Source organism: Amaranthus tricolor, chromosome 6, assembly GCF_026212465.1.
Source record: "Amaranthus tricolor cultivar Red isolate AtriRed21 chromosome 6, ASM2621246v1, whole genome shotgun sequence".
In the NCBI taxonomy this organism is placed as follows: domain Eukaryota; kingdom Viridiplantae; phylum Streptophyta; class Magnoliopsida; order Caryophyllales; family Amaranthaceae; genus Amaranthus; species Amaranthus tricolor.
Window position 1 is genome coordinate 16,858,485 of NC_080052.1, and position 26,932 is coordinate 16,885,416.

Consider the following 26,932-nt stretch of genomic DNA (forward strand, 5'->3'; position numbering starts at 1 on the left):
TAATAAATGTCTTGTTTCCTGATATGCTCAAAGTGTTGGTTTATAACACTAGATAATGAATTTCACATCTTCAAACATGTGTTTTTCTTCACAATGGATGAGATTTTACGAAGGAAAAACATAATTAGAATAGAACAAGCATGATCATATATCTTCTAATGTATTCATCACAATTTTCACTATTTACTACCGATAATGGCTGTAATAGCTTTTAAAGAATAGCGTATCAATACAGTGGAACAGAGGAAATCTTACATTTCACGCGTATGGTCAAGTAGAGGCAGCTAGAGGCTGGTCCATGACTAGTTCAGACCAAGCTGGACCCTCTAGGTTTATGGATGGGATGGTCCATGCAAGACCAATATTTCTAGATTATTATTTCAAATACCTAATCTTAAGAAAAAAAAAAAAAAAAAAATTAAAAAAAAAAAGCAGAATTAATCAAGCTTCGCCTAAAGCGGGCTCATCAAATGCACTACATGAGAGCTGGCCTAAGCTGATTCAAATTTGGGCAGGACCATGTCTGGCTGATCCTAAAAGGGTGGGTCAGTCATAACTCACAAACCAGCACACTAGCTACCTCTATTTTTGATTTTTGAATTTTCCCGTACCATATAGAAAGGAGAGAAAACCAACTAACTCTGTCAAATAAATTGATAGAAAAAGAACAGATGCAGGACAACCCTTTGAGCTAACTCATGTAATCACACCAAGATACCATCTTTTAAGCTCCGAATTGTCTTGACCACTGGATAATAACCTGGAATGTGCGGGGCTTCAATCATGAGTCAGGACTTGTATAAATCTCAAGTTAGCACAGCATCTGGTGTTATGCGCTTCCAAATCGAAAAATCCTTGTTTGCAAACCTTCAGCAGTTCTCCAAATCTAAATTAAGTTGTACCACGTCAAATCTCAAAATCGAGCACACACTGACCAAGCTTCTCAGCAGCTTTTATAGAATTCAAAATGGGTATATTGTCTAATTTTGAAGATGTGGATTCTGAAAGTGTGTTTTCAAGATCTCCGTGATTCACAGGAACTAGTTCTTCTGATTCTTTTTTGCTAGTAGAAGCTACAGAAGACTTCACCTGATGTGAATGACGCGAATTTGAGCTTCCATGTTGCCGTTCATCTTTTATATCCCCTTCTGAATCTGATTCAATCAAGTTCTGTAAATGTTTTATGGAATATGCAGTCTATGCTATACAAACATGTCAAAGGAATATGAATATATGGCATTACCTTCTTCTGAATCTGTCCCGTCTATGTGATTATGGTTCTTGATAAGGGATTTGGGACGTGTAACACACAACCATATCCTCTCCTCTTCAGATTGGTGTTCCGAAAAGATAGGAATATGCCAGTGGCCCCTCGCTGATTCCTGTTAAGAACCAAATGTCATACAACTACAAGATTATATTGCATTTGAATGTCTGAAAGACAAATTCTAAGTGCTGGGTGTCATACCTGGATGACAACAGAACATGGAGGTGGCATATGAAAGACAGGACCAAGTTCTGAGAAGCTAAACCGAACCTTCAAAACAGAATTACAGTGCCTCAATACGCAAGGCCATATTATGAAAGGAGTAAGACAAAACATAAAGGTATTTATCTTGAACTCTAGATGGGTTCAAAGAATGAGGGAATGGGAATTAGACTAGAGTGCCTACTAATAAAATTTAAAAGCGGAAGATATCTAACTTACACGAAACAAAATTTGGTTCCGTATGAGAAACAAAACTAGAAACAAGAAACATTGATTTAGTGTTTCAAAAACATAGGAAACGAAATTTTGATCAAGTAGAAGCTAAGGTAGGGCCATGATGTTATTAAAATACATTGATCATAAGTAGAATCATATGAAGTTTCTAGTGAAAACTGCTACATTATTTTTCTTTGTAATGTTGACAATCTATATTTTTTCTGACAGCAAGTCAGGTATTAATTGTGTCAGGTTGAAATTGAATAAACTAAAGAGAGGGAAAAATTGACAAAACATATACACCCTCCATTTTTGCCTACAATTCACTTATCACTCTTAATTTGTATTTTATTCTTAATCTATAAGTTAAAACCTAGTCAATAGGCATCTTGTTTGATTCGTTTCAATGTAAGGATTATTAATATCAACTTTTCATAATTTTTAGTTATGTACAATTAGAGATATTAAGGGTTGAATGTTGACTCGCCAAGTGTGAAAAAGGTAAATGGAACTTGTAGGCGAATAGGAGGGAGTACTAAAAGAAATATCTTTTACTCCTATTATTCTGATGAAACAATTTCCTTAAAGTCTAAATTCTAAATTTATTGTACGTGTCCATTCTCGATGGAGTCAAAGGTTTATAGTTTTTTGGTTTCAGATTATAATGGGCTAGAGTAAGATGTTTCCTTAAATCATGTGCACTTATTATTTATGTGAAGTTGAGGATGATGTTTTCTAACAAAAGTCAATCAAAACAACCTCGGTTAACTTTGCATACATCCAACCCCTCCACCCGAACACCCCCTTAACTGGGAGCCAATTAATAGATTGGGGTAACGGGAGGTTGTAATGACTTTCTCTATGGATAAAAAATAAAGGAAACAGTTTCACTCCTATAAAACGGAACAACACACTAGAAGCAATTCTCTGGAATGATTTATTGAGTTCATAAAGCTTAGCTCACCTGGTGCCTTTCTTTCCATTTTGGAAAAAAATCATTTCCAAGGAGTTGAAATGTATGATCTCTCATCTCATCGTTAGTCACAAGTAGACACTTAAACTTTATAGAGGCATACAACCAGTACCTGAAACCAGTCGCCATCCAAATAAAAGTCATTAATAACTGAAAGTAAACTTATATCTACCAACACCTTAAATTTGGAATTCTAGTTAGCAATATAGATACAAATTATGCTATCAGGAACCATTAACTCACCAATCATCATTTGATCCAGTTGGTGTTGCATAAAGCGCATCAGCATTTCTCCACTTTTCTACTAAGTCTTTATCTATCGGCTTGTCTAGCTTGCCTCCAGTAACTCGCCTATTGTGCAAAATGATAAGCGGCCATTTCATTGAAGGAAGCATTTCGCGAATACCATTGACAACAACATTGACCTGCAAACATCATAACGCAGGTAAGAAAATGAAACATTTGGCAGTGAAAAGGAAATTTCAAAGAAATACATGCCTTTGAGGGTTTAAACTTCCGCTGACTGAATAGACCAACATTAGCGGCATCTACAACAGCTTCAAATGGACCATAATAGTCTAACCACCTCTGCCAAATATATTTTCTATCAAGAAGATTGGATACAAAACATTTGACGAATGAACAAAGAATTGCAAAGAATCTCATACTTGAAACTTCTGAAAGCTTGAGTTCTTGTCTCTCTTTATTGCTATTGCTGCAACCGATTCAGCAAATCTCTCCGTTTCTTCGGGATCCAAGTCAATCAAGGCCAACTTTTCCCCACAACATTTACATAAACCATCACGAGTAATTGTAGTTCGTGAGACGCTCCATTTTCCTCTACCTAACCATCCCTTTCCATGCCACCCACCACCAACTTTTTCCATCGTTTGAGCAATGACATCGTGATCCCATTTTCGTTTCCCAATTCTTGATGATGCTTTGCTTTTAAACCACTTTTCAATCAACTCAGCAGTAGCAGGTGAGACAGACCTCACATTTGTTCTAAGTTTTTGCAACACATAATAAACTCGATCACTTTTACCAGTTTCAACACTTACTCTTAAAAGCGCCTCCAATTCAGGTTCTTCGGGATAAACACCGTTCTCCAACATGTGCTCTTCAACAGCAAAGGCTTTATCGATTTTCCCATTGCTGGAGAAAACTGATAAAGCAGGACCATAAGACCTCAACTTCGGACTTAACCCCATTGATTTCATTTGCTTTACCATATCAAAAGCCTTATCACCATCTCCCATAGCCATTGCCATTCTAGCAACTGAAGTTAAGGCAGCCTCATTCATTTGAACCTTATCCAAGCACATTCTTTCATAAACTTCGAACCCTTTTTCAAGGGCATACTTCTTTACATCATCACTAACCCTAATCTCATTTACCTCTAATTTTAGAGTTTCATCTTTCCTACCCTGAATTTTAAAAGATTTATCATCATCCTCATAATCATCTTCCTCATCGGATTCATTTTCCTCGTCCGAGTTTTTCTGTGCAATTGTATCTAAACTCCTACTATCCTTACCACTTTTTGCGGGTCGAATAACCCCCATTGCAGCAGAAGAACACAAATACAAAAGCACAGTATAAGGGTATTGCCCCATCCTCACACCTTGCTTAACAGCCGAATCATACCGTGATATGGCACCCATAACATCCCCCTTTTTAGAACACATATCCAATCCAACCCTCAGCTCAAATTCAGGTGAATTTACCTTATTCTTCTTAGACTTCTCCTTCTTCTTTACCTTCCCTTTAGAATTACCACCTTCTTTAATGAATTCTGTACTTACATTTCCATCAACAATCTTTGAATTCGATTCTTTAACCCATTTAGAAGAAATCAGCTCACCCTTTTTAGCATCATGCCTAATATCCTTTAACTCTCTCCTAACATTCCCATTACTATTTATAGCAACTTTCCCCAAAACTCCCTCCATTTTTCTCTCTTCCCTTCTATAAACCGTCTTAGCTGAAGAATTTTCAGACCCTTTCTCACTTCTTTTCCCAAAATTAATTTTTTCATCGCAATTCCTACTTTTTCTACTGTTCTTTGAAAACCCACCTCCATTCTTCCTATCTACAATCCTCTCTTCGTCAAATTTAGAAGAGGATGAATACCCAGCACCCAAATTTTCAGTAAAACGTCGAAATTTAACAGTATTGGTTGAGGAATTATAGTCTAAGCTAGAAAAAATTCTACTTTTGACAGGGCTAATAGCAGTTACAGGTGTTATAACCAAAATGAAAGGAGCGAACTTTAATGCAATGGGGCGTTTGGAAGATGAAAATGTAAAAGAATTGGGAAGAGGAGAAATTGTAGAAATTGAGAAACACTTACAGAAAGAAGAAGAGATGATTTCCCGCCGTTGCAGAGTGTTGGAGGTAAAGGAAGAAGCCATTTGTGGCCGTTAATTCATCTTGCAGTTTGAGATGAGTTTGTATAAACAAATTAATAAAAGTCAAAAATTAAAAACTATTTTGCGAGAATATTTGAGTTTTGTCTATAATTACGTATCATTGGAGGTGCGCAAACGGATGTTCGTATCGTTTGGAAGGGTAACAATCAATTTAAGTTGAATTTGAGTCGGTTTCAAATTGATTAATATTTTATTTGGTTTAATTTCAATTTATGAGTTTATTTGGTTTGGATATTATTAAGTTATAAATCATTAAGTTTGTGTTGATATCGGTTTAGATTCCATAAAGTAGACATCGATCATAAAATGGGTTTAGTTAAGATCGACGGTTAATATTGGGTTGAATCAGATATATGACAGGTTAGGTTTGTTTTGAGTCGATGAAATCGGTTAACTTCAATTTGGATGAAATTGATTCTGATTGATATAAATATTGATTCGAGTCAATCTCAATAAAATTGAATCTCAAGTTCAGGTTTCTTTTTTTTTTTTTTTTTTTGAAGTGAATATGGACAATATATTGAATCGAGATTAACCAAAGTAACAAGACTTTGTAGGAAAGGATGCGTAAAAATAAAATCACCCATCATATCCAAGTTACAACGAGCAACAAGATGTGCTACCGTATTGCTATTTCTACCTACAAGATTACACTTAAACCCAACAAAAGAAGTTTTAAGAGCATTAATTCTATCAAAAAGGAGGAAAGTTGGGGTTAAAACCTTAGCATAATTGCATATTCCATTATAGATGGTAGCATTATCCCCTTCGAGAATAATATGAGTATCCCAAGCGAACAACCATCTCAACGTCATACCCAACAACTTCGAGCTTATACAACTCTGGTGACCGATAACCTTTAACTCTACGAACACTAGCCATTAGCAGCTTCGAGCTCACGCCCTAGATTGAATTTTATTTCTCTAATAAACATTTGTCGTTAATACATTCATGTGCTAAATTGAGAAAATTGTATATTTAAACTGCATCTTCAATCTTCAATAATTATATACGAGAGTTGTTTAATCAAGAGTTGATTCACGTATTACCAAACTTAGTTGCTTGTTACAAAATTTTCATTAAAGATTAAATATACATGAGATCTTTAACATTTTGAATATTAATATATCATATTATTAACGGAGAAAATCAATAGGAACAATATTCTAATTCAATCAATCAAAAGAGTGAAGAAACCAATGAAAACATTCATCATGAATTAAAGAGCTAGCAACTAGAACTCAAGGAGTCGAGGGGAGCCCACACTCTATCAAGAGGGACTGTTCGATCATACACCTCTTGCTCTAGCCCATGTGACTTTATATTAATAATCAATTTATAAAACAAAGTTACATAAACTAGTAGGTTTGCAAATTAATATGACAATCCAAGATCCTTACTTATGTACGCCATTGAGAACTTCAAGACAATGATCTTCAAACACAAACAAAGTAACAAGAAGGTTTTGAATGTGACTTGATATAAATTCTAGGCGAGATGCTTTATCTTAGAATATTATTTCCTCCCTACTATAGTGCTCAGGAATGTATGCCAGAATTATATTTTGAGATAAAAAGAATTTCATTGAAATCCTAGATTAAGGAAAATTAGAATGATGGAATAAAACTTAAATGGAAGAAGACAACAGAAAATTACATAAGAGGATTGCAAGTCGTTCTATATGTAAAGTGCAATGGAGGAGAAGAAATTCAGAAATTTGATATTGGAAATAACTCACACATGCCTTCTATATTTATAGAACAACGCACAACATTTCATGAAGTAAAATGTCGCTACATGAAACACAACTTCGATTCACAAACCAATATCGACATGAAATCAATCCATCCCAAAATAATCAAATTATACAACCATATTATTGTAAGTAGTTATTACATAACCAACAAAACAGACAATAACTAACTTGGACAGAACCGCGTGAAGCAAAACAGTGCACAACACCAAACTAGGCGAGCCAACTGGCTCGAGTCGACCGCTCGATCGAGCACCGATCGAACCGACTGGCTATAGTTGACTAGTTTGGCCATTTTTCCCTCAACTTGCGGAGTCGACCCACTCAACTCATTTGCAATTTTTGGAATGTTTTCCAATTATTTATTTATTTGATTAATTATATTAAATCTCAAAATCATTATACGCTCTAAATAATGACAACAAGCTTATGCTCCACTTCTACCAAAATTATCTCCGAATATAACATCACTAAAACAAATTATTCAAACACCTAATTTAAAGTCTCAAGTTAACTCGTAATAGATATCAAATAGTTCTTACAAAAATTGATGTTCTAAACCTAATTTCTAAATAAAATTTGATTAAATGTTACCATGTTAGGTGAATATTTAATCATCTTCCTTAGGTACTCCCCACTGGATCTAACTTTTTTTCCTTCAGAAACCACATTGTTGTCATACAATTTCCATGAAAAGCCTCGATAAGTCACTCCCAATCTCCCATGACCCTTTAAACAAAACACAAATTCTTATGAGATAGGCCGGTCTCTAATTGGCCCGATCATCATATATTTTTAAAATATTGTAAGCAGGCATTAAGAATGATGTAAGTATATATAATTAAGATATTAAAAGTGGACATTAAGAATACAATAAGTAAGCATCAAGTATAATGTAAATAGATATTAAGAATACAATGAGTAGACCTTAATCTTTAATAAATTAGGTTTAAGATAGATCTCTAAAAGAATGAACCTCCTACGTATTGCCACTTGTAAAAGTACAATACTCCATAAAGCAGGAAGTTGGTGTCTTAACTGCTTACTTTTGTCATCCTTTTTTCTTAAAAAACAAACACAACCCCAAACATACACTCAAACACACACATGATCGACAACAAAAACCTTAATGCTAAAGAACTATAAATATAAATCATCAATGAAATCTCTACCAAATTGGAGTACAAAATCCAACAGTTTGGTCATCACAAAGTGGTTTATGTATGAATCATTAAGAAAAGTAGTATAAAATCCCATATTCTTTGCTTAAATATCTCAATTTTAGTTAGCCCTTTCTCTTTCCATGTCCTCCTTTTCTTTCTCCCCTCCTTTATATCTATAATTACTTCTCCTTAATTCATCCAGTGAAGTAATAATAATAATAATAATAATAATAATAATAATAATGCTTAGGATGAAATTAGGTTCATTAATGACAACAAAGGTTCTTCTTCTATGCCTTAATTGTGTAATTATGATTGAGTTAATGGCTCATCTAATGGTGATTGAAGTTTATGGAGCTCAATCAATTGCTATGAATGGTGTTGGTTTTGATGATCGTCGTAATGATGTTGTTAGGAAAATGCAGGCTATTAAACAATCCATTGCTGCACCTCCTTCTACCTTCATTTCTCCTTCTCCTAACTTTCCTCCTTCTCTGGTATTTTTTTTTTAATTCGGATACTAATACTATAACATTCACACTCTTTATAATTATCACCTTTTTAATACAGTCATTTTATACAATAATATTATAATTTCTTTCATTCTATAATATGTGCACTATTTTCATCCTTAGCAAAAAAAATAATAATAATAATAATTCTCTATTTAACTCTTAATTTATTTTTACTCATCTCATCATAGTTTTTTCAACTATCTTCTGAAAGGTAGGTAAGTTTTTTTCGACATTTTATGCCTAGTTATTGAAAGAATTTATCTATATACGTTTACCTACTTTAGAATGAATGCATTACTATAATTATATTTTATTTACCATGCCAATTATAGTCATATTTGCACTAGTAAAAATTTTGATTAGATATATCAAAATCTTTGTAAGAGTTAATTCAGTTGACTACATATAAATCTAATGAAGTTTTATTTAATTATGCAGTATGAAACATAATCTAAATTTTCGACTAACATAATTTTAGTCAAAAATTCTGGCCAATACAAAATACTAAGAAATTCAGTTGGAAATTAAATTTCGACTATTTAAAGATAGTTTCTTTTTGTTGTGTTTTGCAATGTAGATCAATTCAATTGGGTTAAACATAATGTTAAAATGTTAACAAAATGTATATTTAACGAAGTATTATGAATTAACCTAAGATTTGGTACGTGATTAGGAGACAACACCAAGCTCAAGAGAATACCATGTGACAGCATATGGGGCGGATCCCACAGCCAAAAAAGACAGTACCGAAGCACTTCTCAAAGTATTTTCAGATGTTAGTGAGAGCAGCAATGGTTTCTTGATAAATGGTGTTCGTAATCTTGGTGGTGCTCAGATTCACCTTGATGGTGGAATTTATTTGATTAGTCGTCCCCTCCAATTTCCAACTTCCCAAGTTGGTAACGTTTTGGTATGTTTATGCTTTATTTTTATACTCTTTATTCTTATAAGAAAATTCCTTTCTCATTCAACTTTACCATTTCTAACAGCATATCTCTACCTTAAAACAAACTAATTTGCATTTTAGTGTTTTAAATTTAATTTTAAACACCTACTTCATTAAATTGCATTCAAACATCATTACATCAAGCGTTGCGAGAATTATATGGATCAAATGATAAATAATTAAATGTATAGATGAGAATTAGAAACATAATTTAATAAGTTATGATCAAAAATAAAATTGTATTTCCTTCGTTTCAAATTAGTCGCAACATTAGCGATATTTACACTTTTTACTCGTCAGCTTTAATTTGTAATTAATTCTTTTTATTAGTTAAAACATAGTCAAGTGAGATCTTGTTTGACTTGTCTTGAAACAAAGATTATTAATATCAAAATTTTATAATTTTTTATTATACATAATTAGAGATATTAAGAATTGAATTAGTACATTGGATTATGTGAAAAAAGCAAATGTAGCAAGTGATTTGAAACTGAGGAGGTAACAAATTTATTAAAAAGAAAATTGTGATAATTTCTATAATAGAGTGGGAGTATTTGAAGATACAAGTTTCCCAACTTTATACTTTTTATGTTTCAGTATATTTGCTAAATTTTCTTTTAAGACCGATTTAAAATTTTGCTATATTACTATTTTTGGCGTAAAATAAATATGTAAATGTCTATTATGTCTATCTTTTCCTATTGCATATTTTAATAACTTTTACGGTCATCTCTTATTTAAAAATTACAATTGTCCTTTTAAATATATAAATTTTGTGTAAAATTCTTTGTTAGCAAGAAAACCAAAACAAAGGAATTAACTTTCTCTATCCCATGAAAATTGCCGCATTAGATTGAATGGAAATAAATAAATAGAATGTTCTTTTATGAAAAATGAAAGAAATATGTAGATAAAATAACAAAAAATAAATTAAAGAATAAGTCAATTAAAATTTAAAAAATGAATGTACTTGGATGATAATAAAACGAATTTATTGTGGCTAACTAAAAAGGAAATCACATGTTAAAACCTACTGGAAGACAAGGATCTACAAGATCTCATGCGTTTAATTGACAGTAGAGTAAATTGTACACAATTTGTATCAGTTAGATCTTGGACTTACCAAACATGACTTTTCATTGTAGGACAATCCTAAGCCATAGAGTCACATTTTGGTCTGTTTTCTCATTGTAATTGTCTCTACATCTTTATATTCAGCTAAACATGTTTTCTTCAAAATTGTTGTTGGAAAAATTGTTACACTCCAGTTCTTTTATGCACAAAGTAATTCCAAGATAATTGTCAAAAATTTGACACTGGGGACTTTTTTCTTTACACATAAATATAAACGGATCAACTTATTTAGCATTATTTTAAATAGGGATGTGAGAGTTTTTTCATCAAAATGATACAAAATAAGTAAGACAAAGAACTACAATTCTAATATAACGGCCTAAAACAAATGTCATTAACTGTACACCAATGTTAAAATGATATGTATTTAGAATTAAAGACAGAGGAAAATAAAAGTTGGCACATATGTTTTAAAAAACCCTAATAAATTACTGTAATTTATAAATCACCATAAAAGACAAAAAAAAATCTATTAATAAAATAAGCAAAACAAAAAAAATAAATTACAACTTAAAAAATATCACTCTATTAAATTTCTCCACATGAGTGTGATATACCAAATTAACAAATAACAGTTATTAACTAAAAGTTAGTCAATAAGTTTGGTGGTACGTGACATTGTCAAGCATTTAATCAACTCAGAGTTAAACTGCTCTCAATAAACTCAAAGACTGAATTTGTAGTTTGTGTGCAATTTTCTCAATCATCTTCTAATAGGCTACTTTTTTCCACCTTACGTGTGAAACCGGTGCAACGGCATCAATAAATTTGCGTATTAATTAATTTTATACAAAAAAGGCAACCAAAGTTTTTTTTTTTTTTTTTTTTTTTTTTTTTTTTTTTTTTTTTTATTGAAAATAAAAGAAGTTGTATGGTTTATAATAAATCATGTATAGTTGTGGATATTATAACTTTTATTGTTGAAAAATAGAGCTGAGAAACCTTGAACATTAAAGTTAAATAGCTAGGAAAAAGTGAAACAAAATAAATATTAAAAAACACACAAAATTAAGTTTTAAAGGAAAAGAATATTATTAATATAAGCATTAAAATTTCTGTAAACAAAAGCTAAGAACTATTTATAATTTGGAAATGTTTCTTGCTTTCTTATGTACCCTTTTTTTAACAACCAACTACTATTACTCCCATATAATTATTGTCCTTTATTTATTTGTTGTGTTTTTTTAAATGATTCATTTGTTGTTTTTGAGGTACTATTAACTATTAAGTATCAACTATTCATGTATAAAAGTATTTATTTATTCGAATGTTTGGTTAGAATTTGTTGTGTATTTATTTACTCTCATATAAAAGTATTTATTTGGTTTTATGTAAATATCTATCATTAAAATTGATTTGAAAGTCATATCATTTTTCCTAAAGTTGCTATATAATACAATAATTTCAACTTTATTAAGTCATTTCGATTCACTCGTCTTGATAGCTTGATCTATATTGAAGTATATAAAGTTTTCATAAAGAGAATACTCCTATCTATATAGATGATCTTATAACAGAAACTATTTTTATTGGTTTGATTTAATTTAAATTTATTGTCTTAATAATTATTTATAATTTTAAAGTGATATTTTATAATTTCAAAATAATTACTTTTTAAATTATAAAAACTAAATAATTATATGAATCCGTTTTATTATGAGATAATCTCTTAAAATTGCTTTTTGGATTTCTTATGCAATGGTCAATATGAGACATGGAAAGTAGCTTCCTAGTGCATGCATTTTATTTCCCAAGAAGAGTAAATTAATTTCGTATTTATCCCGCTCTTATGTTAACTAACATACACCAAACACTTTTACTTGTTTTGCATTGAAAAATGAATAGTAATGAAGTGCTCATTTCATTGACAAATGTCATGTAATGCATAAGCATAAGCATAATTAGGTTTTTCATTACAGTTTTGTTTAATTAAAAGTAAACACGCATATTTATGAATCTTTTTATGCTAAATTTTATTTGAAAATCTAGAATTTAATTAAATTTATTGTCTAGCAAATAAAAATTTTTAAATTTAAAATTATGATTTTATAATTTAATTCATAATGCATGGCATATTGCCGTTTGGGTTTTGCCATTTTATTTTTCCTTGTCTCCTTTTAGAGTTTCCTTCATTTGTTCCCTAATTGTCTCATAAAGAACCACTTAGAAAACTCCGAGTTTTGCGTAGATACAAATTTTGTGCGAACCAAGAAAAAATATGTGATTTTTAAGAAAGTGGGAGAAATATACATAATGAAAAATTAAGGTTATTGTGCAAATGAAAGAATCAAAAACAAAGATTGGTTCATAACAAAATCAAATATGTTGCGAGATTAATGAAATAAACTAAAAATATATAGCAAAATTCGTAGGGAATACTAGTTAATATCTATAATTAATCTCCAATCAATTTAATTTATAACAATTAAATCATAATTTATAATAATTCAATTGAAAAAATATTAATAATCTCCATTGGCATTATCATTTATAATATTTAAGTTATCTATCAATTATGCTATTTACAAAGTTTCGTTTTCGACCCTTGTTGAGCCTTTTTATAGCCTGTTTCATTTTAATTATAATAGAACCCGTTTACTCAGAATGCCCTCGACTATCATTTAACCTTGTATACTCCAAGGCCCAAGTATTGGGACAATTAATTTTTATACCCCAACCATTGCTATTTGACTCAAAATATCCAAAAAAATAATCAGTTGAAAATAATGTGCATAGTATTTAAGGTTGAATATTCCGTATATAGAGTTAAATGATAGTTTGGAAAATTTGAATCAATCAACAAGGAGTATTTTTTACAAATTTTTCTTTCAAGTAATATAAATCATATCTTCCGTTTCTCTTTCATAGCTTGACATTTAGTATTTTATAAGCAGGAAATATATTACCAATTAGTGAAGCTATTATTTCATTTTTTTTATTATGTTTACTTCGTTAGGAATTATATTTGTAAAAAACAAATATAAATCCTTAATCCTCCAGATATAATTTTTACGCTATTACCTTGAAAATAAGTTACATGAATCACTTGGTGCGCATTAGGGATGGACACGGGTCTTAGATCAAACACAATCTTAATTTAAGGGTCGTAATCGAAATTGAGTCCATAAAATTAGAGTTTAGGTTCGAATTCACACCTTTAAGATCCAGATTCAACAATAAACGCTTTTACATTAATAATTTAAAAAATTATATAAAAATTATTATGTGTACTTGTTCGTTTGATTTGAAACTTTGTCAGTTTATATAAATTGAAATATAGTTGTTACATTTGTACTTTAAAAACCAAAAACTTTGTAAATATTTCATTTTAAAAATTTAAACGTTGGAAAATTTCATATATTTGATCTCTCAATTAGTATAACGTATTAAAAAAACCTTGTCAATTAAAATTATTTAAATAATTTTGTACGTATGGACAAAATTTGCATATATATATATATATATATATATATATATATATATATATATACATATATACATATATATATACATATATACATATATACATATATATATACATATATACATATATATATACATATATATATATATATATATATATATATATATATATATATATATATATATATATATATATATATATTAAATAAAAACATAAAATTAGTTTTGAACCCAAATCTCAGTCCCTGGATCCGCTAAACCTATGGATCTGAATTCGAAATTGGGGTCCAATGAAAAAATAAAGTCTGAATCTAAATTTAAGTCTAACTGGATCCAATCCAAATCCGACATATGCTCATACCTACATAGAATCAACTTAAAAGAAAAAAAAACACCACTAAACCTTAACGGCTCGTTTGGTAGATGGTAATAAATGTTGGTAATGGGAAAGAAAAACTAGTGCAATTTTGGTTGAAATATCTCTTGGCTACCTTGATGGCCATGCTTGTCTAACTTCAATCATCTCATTTTCTTCATAAAAAATTCATTCCAATGCATTACCATCGGGAGAAGTGGTATTAGGTGGTAATGAAAATTTGCAAACAAAATAATTTCTTTGTGATCAAAGTTTCATTACCATGGGAATGATATGAAACTTATGATGAAATTTTATACTATCAATCATTTCCATTACCACCATTTACTACCACTAACTAAACGGGCTGTACAAATTTACATTAGAAGTAATACTTTATTCCCAAATTGTGTTTATTAATAGCAACATCACGAATGTCCCCTTTTTTAGTTTGAAGGATTATTAGTTTATTACTAATTACCTCATTATATTTTCCTCAACAGATACATGGAGGAACATTACAAGCATCAGAAACTTTTCCTAAAGATCGATATCTCATTGAACTTTCAACATCACCTTCTCAAGTAAATCAAGAAGACAAAACTTCTTCCTTAGACCAGAAAAACACTCCTACATCTTACAACTTTGAGTACATTACCTTTAGGGACCTTATGTTAGATTGCAACTATAAAGGTGGTGGTATTGGAATCACCAATTCTCTAAGAATCAGCATAGACAATTGCTACATAGTCCATTTTACTTCTGAGGGTATTCGAGTCGAAAGTGGGCATGAAACTCTAATCCGATCATCCTATCTCGGCCAACATATCACCGCTGGAAATGATCCTGGCGAGAGAAACTTTTCTGGGACCGGAATTTCCTTACAAGGGAATGACAATGTTGTTAATGATGTTGTGATTTTTTCAGCAAACACGGGTATAATCGTGTCAGGTCAGGCTAACCTTTTATCCGGAGTGCATTGTTATAACAAAGCGACTGGGTTTGGAGGCACGGGTATCTATTTGAAGTTACCTGGTCTAACCCAAACAAGAATAGTGAATTCTTATTTGGATTATACCGGGATCGTCGCAGAAGATCCAGTTCAACTCATAATCTCAAACAACTTTTTCTTAGGAGATGCATTCATTTCTTTGAAGTCAATTAAAGGAGTGGCAAATGGAGTAAATATTGTGGATAATATTTTCTCGGGATCTGGAAATGGAATCGATATCGTGCATTTAGATGGTAAATTCGGAGATGTTGATCAAATTCAAATTGATAGGAACAGTGTGAAAGGGATGAACACTAAAGCGACTATTGCAAAGGTTGCAGTTCAAGGAAATGGGAGCACTTGGACAGCAGACTTTAATGGGATTCTGCTGTTTCCTAATCTCATTAAGCATGTACAATACACATTAAGTACGAGCGGAGATTCTTTCCCTAATTACGCTTTGCGTAATGTGTCGGATAATCGGGTGACAATCGAGTCGAGTGTGGCTGCGCCTACAAGTATTTATGTTATGGTTGATCAAGGATTTGGAGGTTAATTAATTGTATAGTACCAGATTGTATTATCTTTGGTACCAGATGATTCTTCACATTTGTTGGTTGGGTTTGGTTAAGTTGGGGCAATGGGATACAATTAGTCATTGCTAAATTTATTAGTTAATTACATCATGAGTCATAATTATTCACCAAATCAAGAGTATTAAGCTGTATTTTCCGGTAATTTTCTGTCAAAGAAAAATGAGGTCGAGCCAAAGCTCTTGTTTTAGAAATATTTTACTTGTGTAGTTAAGTGTTATTCTTTGGTGGTTAGGTATCTATCTTGCGATGATGGTTGGAAATACGGACATCATTTGTGAAGCCTGAGGCTTTGACACCAAAATGGCAGCCACCACATCAGTTGTTGGAGCTATTCGTTTCATGTACTTAAGGAAAGATTTCTGCACCTTAATTTCTAACTTCCGCACTCCTCTTCAATTGGTACTGGCGATCAGTGAAGAGACTACATAATATGGGAGTGCACATATAAAGGAAAGTCGTATGGAAATCACTGTCCCAAGTACTCTTAAATGGAGTATTTTCTCAGCATACACCACTGCTGAGAGGTGCTTCTAGGAAATAAACTAGAGATGCGAGTGAATAATTTTACAAAAGGAAAATAAATTTCAGATGTTTTAATAAATAATAATTCCCCATTTCTCCAAAATGTTCTCTCATAATAAAGAAAATAATTGCAATTCAAGAACAAGAGTTGGGTTAAATGTGAGTTGAGTCTAGCAAAAAGATATATTAAGAATTCACCTGAACAAAAACTTCATAACAAGAAAGCAAAAAACGAGTTTAGGTGAAAGTTATGTCACTCAGTTGCAGGCAGCAAAAACAGTTCATCAAGTACCTTTCACCACCTTGGGTCATAGATTCGATTGTGCTCCCTTGCAACGACGCAGTGGTGCTGTTGTTACAGTGCAAAATGGATAATTCTTCTCAAAATCTCGTGCTTTTTGGGGTCATTGAGCTGCAGAACATTAAATTAGAACCTTAAGAAAACATTATAAAAATATGAATGAAATAGAAAAGGTCTAAGCATGTTTACCTCAGGTTCTGACTTTGGAATCATAAAACTAAAGCTCAATCTTTCGAAGTGTGTTCACGTATGTGTAACTGGAAAAGCATACAAATAGCTTCCTAAACCTGCATATTTTTTTAGAAAAAAAAAAAAGAGAATAAAGTATCTAATGACACAATGAGATGAAAGTACAACACGACAATCATAATCCAGAATTCTTTTTATCATAATCCAGAATTCTTTTTATCAAACACGTTTTTGTAGGATAGGGAAGGATAATTCAGTAATACAAACTCGTAGAAGCATATACTTCCATAAACTTTAATGTTTGGCATGAAGTACATGACAAATTAGAATAGAAATAAATATAATAGTCACATGACAAGCTTTTGAGTTTTGAGTATTGACCTGGAATGGCCGAAAATGTGATGCAGGAGACTCATTTGAAGTTTGTACTAGACGTCGCAAGTCAGCAACTTAATTGCGCTGGATTTGGGATTGTTTACTAATTACCGAGTTAGTTACAAAGTAGTTAATTTTTTCCTTATTTTTAGGGGATGGGCCTTAAATCTCTTTGTATATATTGTAGTTAGGCAAGCCCTTAGGAGTGATAAATTGTAATTTGATTAGTGTCAAATACAAGGAGTTTAAGCGGCTCGAATTGCTTTTATCAGGTACATTGCCCAGTAAAAAAATCAGATTCTTTCTCCCACCTGTGCACTTCTTGTTCTTGAAGGATAAGTTTTCCCTCTTTTTTCTGTATTTTCAGCCTTGTGAGATAATAATTGAGCATTACATTGGTATCAGAGCATAGATCCATGGCTGCTTCACAAGCAGCATGTCTAACAACAAGCACAAGACTTAGTCGCTCTTTGAGAATTCTTTCCAACTCGGGTCAAGGCCGTTTCTCAATCCTTTGAGGAACAGTTGAATGAGGCTATGAGGCTGCTCTGTGATACCCAAAATAGCTTGGCTCATGAACAGGGCAAGATTTCTTCAGAGCAGATAATGGGTCAAGAACATAGGAAATTTCAAGAGGAAATGCGAGCTCCAATGTTGCATTTAACTTCTACAATGAGAGTTGCCAATCTTGCAGTATCAGAGAAGAATCAAGAACTACAAAGAAATGATTCTGTACGATTGGGCACCCCCAATGGAGAGAGACAATCAGGTAACCGCAACAACTAGTTCTTTAATGGAGGTAGGTTTGAAATGTGAAGGGGAGTACATGCCCCAAGGGGAGGGAGGCGAGGCAACGGTGGTAATTAAGATGGCACAAATTGGAGGTTTGAAGGTTATGAATTATGATAGACACTAGGGCTACTCACAATTTTATTTCCACTGAGTTAGTGGAAGCACTTGGTTAAACACGTCACGGAACAAAGGAGTTTGAGGTGACTTTAGGAGATTGGAAAATTATCAAGGAAAAAGGAGAATGTCAAGGTATCTGTTTGGAAATAGGGAGTGAGTCTCGTTATTCAGGTGAATTTTCACACGCTTGACTTGGGAAATTCAGATATGGTTCTAAACATACAATGGTTGGAGAAATTGGGCCATGAGTATGAAATTTTGGTGGGAAGGTAAGGAAGTAATGCTGCAAGGGGGTGCTTCATTGGGTCAATCGAGGCTTTTGTTAAAAGCAATGCTTAGAACAATTCTTTATGAAGGAGGAACTTTGGAATTGTGCAGAATGGAGGTGAACCAGGACCAAGAAGACTTGATACTTGAAGAAAATGTCCATGAATTTATGTCATCCATCCTTAAAAAGTTTGAAGGCATATTTCAAATGCTAGAAGGACTTCTTACTTCAAGAAGAAAGGAACATAAAATAATTTTGAAGGAAAGGAATAAGATCGTAAGCGTTTGACCTTATAGGCATCTCAGGCTTGAAAGGAGGATATGTTAAGGGCAGGAATCATTAAACCATCATACAACCCATTTTCTAGTCTAGTCCTATTGGTCAAAAAGAAAGATGGGTCGTGGAGATTTTGTGTCGACTACCAAGCTTTGAATGAGGAGAAACTATCAGATAATTACCCTTTCGCAATTGTGACCGATTTCATGAGTCTATTTTGGAAAGAAATTTTCAGATAGTTGGGCACTTCATTGTTGCAGGGTACATCTTATCATCCTCAAACGGATTGGCAAGTTGATATGCACGGAAGGGAAGAATCAAGAAACTTTTGAGGTGGGTGAGAAGGTTTTTCTCAACACGTTTCTGTGAGAAGTTGGCAGCACACTATTATGGCCCTTTTGAAGTAGTACAGAGGATTGGCAAGGTGGCTTTTAAACTAGCTTTTCCCATGGGGAGCAGCATACATCCAGTCTTCCATATATATCCTCGTTGAAGTGAGCAGCAGGGACAAATTTAAGACCAACTCCACTACCAGAACATTTGTCGGCGGAGCTTGAGTTGAGAGCAGAACCTGAGCAGGTGATGGGGGTACAAAGGACAGTCATGAAAAATCAAAGTTCTAAATAAATGGCAAGGACTGTCAGAGTCTGATATTACGTGGGTGCACTACAAGAATATCCAAACTCATTTCCTACCGTTCCCTTTGAGCATAAGGTGAAACTGTTGGCGGGGGTAATGTGATACGGGACACTCCTTTGAAGTTTGTACATAGTAGATGACGCAAGTCAGCAATGTAATTGCGCTGGATTTGGGATCGTTTACTAACTACTGAGTTGGTTACAAAGTTGTTATGTTTTTCCTTGGTTTTAGGGGATGGGCCTGATATCTCTTTGTATATACATTGTAGTTGGGTAAACCCTTGGGGGTGATGAATTGTAATTTAATTAGTGTCAAAGACAAGGGGTCTAAGCAGCTCAAATTGCTTTTATCAGGTACATTGCCCAGTAATAAAAATCAGATTCTTTCTCCCACCCTCTGTGCACTTCTTGTTCTTGAAGGATAATTTTCCTTCCCTCTATTTTCAGAATTTACAGCCTTGTGAGATAATAACTGATAATTACAGAAAGTCACAGGAAAACAATTATATAAAAACTAACATCAACCTTAATCCTTTGAGGTATAACTGGAATAGGAAAACAGGATACTGACCAAACCCATTGGCTCGCATGCTGTGCCATCGCTTGAAAGGTCTTGAGAGGATGCTCATTGACTAGGCAGAGGAATTTCATACGCGAACGACCCCTGGCCATAAACATAGATAACCAGATATCTATTGGTCCACTATACTTGCGTAGTATACTGCTACTATCCTGAGAATAGCATTGAGGAATGGAAATAACAAATGTTAGTAAGATCTATAAATGTTCTTTAATGAATTAAAAGCAAAACAACTAGAAAACCAAATAAGAAACTGAAAATTACCAGTTCCCAAACTTCTAAACTACTTTGTTGAGAATCAAGTAAAACCTTTCTGTTAAACAAAAAATATATAATTTAGAACCAAAAAATGAAAAAATTGAAAAAAAAAAGAAAAAGCCATGCATAAATTCAAGAGAAAATAAGATCATATCTACAGCACAAGCGATTACTTCTTCAGGTCAAAACCGACAAAATGAATGCTTGGAGCACTGACCGATGGATTAATTTTTAGGGGGCTGTTTGGTTTGCTAAAATTTCAAGAAACGAAAACAAATAACAAATACCATTTCCACTTGTTTGTTTGATATGGAAAGTAAGGGAATTGGTTGTCATGGGGTATTTGAATCCATTACATTGTTACTACTCATTAACTCATCAACAAGTGGAAACAAAAACACTTCATCTCCCTTAATTGGAAAAAGTTGTACATTCATCCCACTTGTTTGTGGACAAAGCTTGCAGGAGTAACTTGTTTCTATTAGTTAAACTTAAACCAAACAACTTGTTAATATAATGGTAACTATTTCCATTTCCATATCTTATTTGTTACCATTCCCTTTCCATTTCATGACAAATACCAAACATCCCCTTAAAGTTTACACATACAAAAGAACATGATCCTACAGGAATCATCTCAGTATTGAATATATAGGAGTAATAAGAAATGATTACAAACAAATAATAGAATAAAGAACATAAGTTTTCAACCAAAATGAGTAAATGACCCTAAGAATCCAAATTTTGGGTGGGCAGACAGATCACCTTATACCAAAATGTACATCTCGGTGATTGCAATGGCCAGAAACCCCATAGCTATCAAAGGTAATAACCTGCAAATGCCACGACGAGTAACATGAACAAAAGCAGCAATGAAGAAGCAGCACAAGCTTGATGAAAAAGAAGGCAAAATATTAGAATCCCTCTGCAATTATACAAAGGATACAAGGGAAAACATTAGATACAAGATCTCACCGTATTAATGCCAAGCGATTTGATGTGATCTTCAACTAATTTAGCAATAAAGATGTGGTTCCACATATTTCCAAACCCATCCTAGAAAAGATTTGATAATTGTTAATAGCTCTTAGCAGCGTTATTATATAAGCAGAATGGTCACATGATTGGTTTTACAAACCTGAAGCTCGGGATGGTCAAGAACTACCACTTGTTTCAAAGGAAGCTGCACATAAATAATGATAATCAATCTCAAGGAAATATTTATCGAAAAGGTCTACATTAGTTAGGAAATCACCACATTCCAAAAAAAAGTAGTCTAATGGCTAAAACGTCAGTCATGCGTTATACTCTGAAGATTATAACCAATCATCAATGTCAAATGCTATGGCATATACTTATTCCTACTTGCTCAATTTCTGTGAGTCCAAATCAAAGTGTACAAGTTACAGTCATGAGGCAAATCACTTTCTTAGGCTTATAGTTTTAAATAGGGACACAAAGAAAATAAGAAGTGAATTACGCAGGAGCTAATATGAGGCAGAAGACTATTTCAGTACTGAGGTTTGAATTTTTGAATAGGACATAATCAAGTGGATAGGCCAAATCAATTACTTAACCTTCAAGATTGCACAAGCCTTGTAAAGCTCATCTTTCCTAATGTTTCCCATCCCATCTGCATTGCCTATATCAAGGAAAAAAAAATTGCAACAGACATGGATTCAATATGAATCTAACTACAACTAGTTTTGGAGACTCAGTCACAGATTTTGCCAATTACAGACTATAAAAGCAGAAGGGAAAAGGAATAATGAAGTGGAATAAGATGAAGGGCCTCCTGTAGTCCATTCGAGGACTACAATACTCAGTTATGTACTACAGTACTAATAACAAGGAAACAAGGATAAATCGTCATATGTATAGCTATGTATCCTCGTGTAATTTCAGCTAACTTAGAAAGTCAAAAGATGATGTAGATACAAGCTTGTAGTTCTCAGCACAAAATCCTAAACTTAGGAAAAATTCCTTTACCACTAGACAAGCATAAGATGTGAACATCATGCCCTCTTGATGTCAGATAGTTAATAGTTGGAGTGAAGAACCTGACAAGTTATAAGATCAAAAAGTATGTAAATACCAAAAATAAAGTGCAAATCATTCTCATAAACTTTGAAAAGGGAATAATTGAATGGTCAAATCTAGTTAACTGAGCAATTAGATATTTTCTTAAAAAACAAAGAATTAATAGAAAATGAGATCAACTTACATGGATTCATCGTCAGGATGTGCAATTACAAGCAAGACCGTTTTCTTACATAAGTTGTCACCTATGTAACAAAATTAACTTCCATAAACAAAACTTATGAAAATATGACAATGCTTATAAATTATAATTGTACTATGCAGAAAGGAAAATAACATAATAAACAACCCCCTCCTCTTTTCCCAAAATTACCAAAACTAGCCATCTTAGATATGTCATCTCTGAAAGGACACATCTTAATCCAAAATAGTCAAAAAAGAAAGGGGCACATTTATCATGAACTCATTGAAATATCAGATGTATTAGTAAGATAGAAGATAGTAGCACCTACCAGAATCAAAATATTGATCTTTCGAAGGGAAGTATGATACATGCAAAATTTTGCATAAAGATGCTATCCAAAACACAGACGCAGAAATCGCAAGTACACTCCAATCCATTGTTAATTGACCTGGAAAAATGAAATTTTGATTTAGGATGAATTTTAAAGATCTAAATCACATTAATATAATCGAAACTACTAGAATTAAGAGTAAATGTAATAGGAAATAACTGAAAAAACAGGTATACAAGCAGATTGATTGAGCATGAAAATTTCTCATCGAATTTAAATGGAAAAGAGATGCAATGACCTAAATTGTCTTTTCAAGAAACTGGAGGATAGGTGAAAATTACTGATTTCTATTGCATTTGATAAAAAAATAAGAACCCCTATAAAACATTCATCACAGAATTTGCATCCTGTAACCAAGATCAACCTGCTTCACAACTGTTGTATACGAAAGAACAGCTCCTTTTGTCAAAATCAAATTGCAATTTAACTTAAAAGGGGAAACACAAAATCACACCACCTTATGTCCCCCTTTAACTTTGGCTCTTAGTAGTATAAAAAGGGACATAAGAGTGTATTAGAGTTTATGAAATATAATGAAATAAAACAATCTTCTTCTCCTCTTCTAAATTTCTTCTCTTCTCCCTCTCTAACCTATTCACATGGTTGCTCTGATACCAGGAATAAGTAAAGACAACATTAGGAATTCGGACTACATACACAGCCATGGGGGTAAGTTATAATTGATCAAGACAACAGGCCATGTACTGTGTTGCGTGCTCAAAGTTCGAAATGGATTAAATCCATCACTTGCAAGTCCTAATCGAATATTGCGTGCTTCACTAGAAAAATTCGAGTATTGTTCATCAAAATGTTTCCATGCTTCACCATCAGCAGGATGTCGAAGTAGATCATCTTTAACCCTTTCTTCATCATGCCACCTTATTAACTCTGCTGTTTTAGAACACATATACAGCCTTTGAAGTCTAGGCTTGAGAGGGAAATGCCAGACAACTTTTGCGGGGACTAAATGAGCATCCTTAGATGAAAAATTATTCATGTCTTCTAAATGTTCACTCTCTTAGAAAGTAATTCCTTACACCTAGCATGTCAAAACAAAGTAATTCCATCTACTCATTTGGTATCCTTAGTATCCTAAGTTAACCCTTCAAAACAAATTAATAAGTTTAGAAAGTAATTCCTTAAACCTAGCATGTCAAAAACATGCATCTCAAATATTTTGCAGTTGCTCCTTATCGACAAATAATAGCAAAAGTTTTGACAAAAATGAAATGGTCAAGACTTCAGAGATAGCTCATCAGTGAGTAAGTAGTTCAAGTGAGCGGATATATTAGATCAATGCACGTCTTGTAGTGCAACAATGAGTCTTTTGGTTAATTCATTACAACATTAAAACACCGCAACAAAAACATACCAATTAAGACACAAAAACTAAGTAACCTATCTAAAGTATAAGCAATACACAAGCTAATTTTAATTAGGAATATTCTATAAGGTAGGCACCAACTATTGCAAAAGGCGAGTGGTAGCAATTTTTAAAATTTTTTCCACAAAATAACACTCAACTCTTGAACAATTAACTACCGTAACATTATTAGGCCAAAAACATTTTATTTACCATTAACTATGGAAATGACCATTTTACCCCTTTCCATTTCATTAAAACTCAGTACCTCCTTCCTCTTCCATTCAACATGTTCTTCCTCCTTCATTAATCTTAAATAACTCTTAAAGAACACAATAAACATCTGGAAATGAATTCCATGCTATACCACCATGGTATGGGAAAGCAAGTTGTCTAAAATTTAAATCAGTCCTAGGCTAGTTCAATATAGCTAACACTTTCTCTTAAACCCAACAGCCTAAACAAAGTATTTCCAAAGCAAAAGCACATTTGTTGTATTGTTGCATTTCCCACTCAATGAAATTACCAGCAAAAGTCAGTAGAAAATTTACAAATAAAAGTGACCAGGTAAAAAGAAGCTCTCATAAATCATAGTTTAAGAAATTTGAGCTACTAATTAAGCATTCTCTATTGAAGCATAAGTTAAAATTAGGTATATGATCATTCATAAAAATAAATTTAAAAGAAAAACAAAAGTCCAAAGTAGAATTGTTAATGGAGTTATACACAACATTCAACATACAATTATAGATCTATGATTTCAACATTCAACATTCTGTGAAAGAACATTAGAAATTACTAATTATTTTATTAGATATTGAAATGAGACTCACAAAAATCTTTACATTACTAAAGTCTTAAAACTACTAATTAAAAATTTATGAATACTAAAGTCTTAAAACTACTAATTAAAAATTTATTAAAAGTTAGTGTATTAGGCAAATTAGTGGTCTTTAAATTCTTCATCTATTAAAGTAGTTGATTTTGTCTCAACTCATAATTGATATCGATATCGGAAAAAAAAATATGAAGCCCAATGATAATCCCTAAGCAATAGTTAAAAAGTGGGCTCTAAATAAAGCAAGTCTAGGTCAGAATAATAAAGCACTTAGAAATGGGCTTAATCATAAAGCAAGTCTACATCAGAATAAGAAACAGAATTGCAATAGCCGCACGCCTTCTTCTTCTTCAACCTCAAGCAGCAACAATAATGACAGCTGGTGTTACAAGTTTCAAAACTGAAATTCTTTTTCCAGATTTCATGGGTAGCCATGGTTACAACATAGATCGCCATTGCTTGGCCATCATGACTTTGACCCAGCAGACCCAGCAGCCCAGGAGACCCAACCAGAAGACCCTCGCACAAACCAAAAGACAGCCCCGCGAAACACACACCCAAAAGGCTGCCAGGTCAGAATCAGCCCCTGATAAGAAGCTCTCTAATTTGGCTTGAAACTCACCCCACAGACCACACACCCAAAAATTATATACATGTATTAAACTATTAAGCACACCAGAACAAGAACTAAAACTGCATTGATAAAGATCGAAAACGAGAACCATAACTACACCAATTTCCAAAAAATAGCAATTTACTCAAACAATAGGAATCATAACTACACTAATTTCCGGAAACCGTAACTACATAGGATATATTAAACAATATGAATTTATATCAAGAGAGTAAAGACAGAAATTACTTACCACAAATTTTATAAGTAAAGATGGAATTGTTGGGTTCTTGAGGCGGTTCGTTGAGCAGCGATGATTTCGGGACTTTTAAGTTGGAAGAACAGAAAAATTATTGTGTTGAACGTTCGGGAAGATGAAATAAGTAACGATGGAAGAAGAAATTTACATACCAAAGATTGTTGTGTTGAGTTGCTGTGTTGATTGAAGGATGAAATTGTTGTGTTGATGGACCGAAGAAGAATGCTGATCAATTGTTGTTTGAGAATAAGAAAGGGATGTGCGGTTTGAATGGGTTAGTTATTGATTTTTTTTCAACAATTGTTAGATTGAATTTTTTTTTTATTTTGAATTTTTCTTTTGCCTCGTTTTTTAAATTATATTGCTAGGTTTAACTTTTTTCTTAACATTTTATTTTTTATTTCCCTCTTCTTTAAAATTGCTAGATTGAACTTTTAAATTTTTTTAACATTTTCCCTTCTATAAAATTTCTAAGTTAAGCTAAATTTTTAAAATTTTTTTTCCTTTTTTTAATAGTTGGTAAAAATTTTATAAAATTAATTAATTACCTTGGATATAAAATTTATAAAAATATTTTCAGTTATTAATATTAAAAATAGGATTAAAGAAAATAAAAATTTTAAACTAATTATTTTGTCAATTTTAATTTAAAAAAAATAAATGAATATAAAAATTAAGGAGAAATGTGTTACAAATGGTTGGATTACTAATATAAAAGTGTGACATATTAATACCATATGATACATTTAGTGTTATCAAAATTTAAAGTGTTAATGATTTTTAAAGTGTTATATATTAGTGTTACAAATTCTTAAAGTGTTACTTATTAGTGTTGTCAATTATAAAAGTGTTACTAATTTTAAAAGTGTTACATATTAATGCTACCAAATTTGAAAGTGGTACGTATTAGTGTTACCTAATATTTTCAAGAAATTGAATATT

General features: G+C 32.4%; 3 protein-coding genes across 5 annotated transcripts; 1 reads left to right on the top strand and 2 right to left on the bottom strand.

Annotated features, from left to right (window-relative positions):
- Positions 1-124: 124 nt before the first annotated feature.
- Positions 125-5,177, bottom strand: LOC130814972 (proteinaceous RNase P 1, chloroplastic/mitochondrial-like). 3 transcript variants are annotated; one of them, XM_057681278.1, is made up of 8 exons: positions 3,347-5,176; positions 3,177-3,266; positions 2,922-3,103; positions 2,670-2,790; positions 1,469-1,537; positions 1,244-1,382; positions 1,090-1,154; positions 125-886 (listed from the first exon to the last, which is right to left on the bottom strand). In XM_057681278.1, exons 1-8 carry the CDS (start codon positions 5,090-5,092, stop codon positions 830-832), a joined length of 2,469 nt encoding a protein of 822 aa, XP_057537261.1. In that variant the 5' UTR covers positions 5,093-5,176; the 3' UTR covers positions 125-829. The 3 variants fall into 3 exon arrangements, with proteins under 3 accessions (XP_057537261.1, XP_057537260.1, XP_057537262.1); XM_057681277.1 differs by having other exon boundaries at positions 125-1,154; XM_057681279.1 differs by lacking the exon at positions 125-886 and having other exon boundaries at positions 1,056-1,170; positions 3,347-5,177.
- Positions 5,178-7,928: 2,751 nt separating this feature from the next.
- Positions 7,929-16,295, top strand: LOC130814974 (polygalacturonase QRT3). Its single transcript, XM_057681284.1, has 3 exons — positions 7,929-8,523; positions 9,215-9,451; positions 14,903-16,295. The coding sequence occupies exons 1-3, from the start codon at positions 8,269-8,271 to the stop codon at positions 15,944-15,946; spliced, it is 1,536 nt and encodes a 511-aa protein (XP_057537267.1). The 5' UTR covers positions 7,929-8,268; the 3' UTR covers positions 15,947-16,295.
- A 377-nt stretch (positions 16,296-16,672) lies between these two features.
- On the bottom strand, positions 16,673-26,319 carry LOC130814975 (uncharacterized). The gene is made up of 13 exons (XM_057681285.1): positions 26,143-26,319; positions 25,985-26,056; positions 22,855-22,974; positions 22,527-22,587; positions 22,292-22,362; positions 21,880-21,944; positions 21,441-21,485; positions 21,278-21,358; positions 21,068-21,135; positions 20,309-20,357; positions 20,036-20,196; positions 16,999-17,096; positions 16,673-16,920 (listed from the first exon to the last, which is right to left on the bottom strand). The coding sequence occupies exons 3-12, from the start codon at positions 22,961-22,963 to the stop codon at positions 17,027-17,029; spliced, it is 780 nt and encodes a 259-aa protein (XP_057537268.1). The 5' UTR covers positions 22,964-22,974; positions 25,985-26,056; positions 26,143-26,319; the 3' UTR covers positions 16,673-16,920; positions 16,999-17,026.
- Between the last annotated feature and the right edge of the window lie 613 nt (positions 26,320-26,932).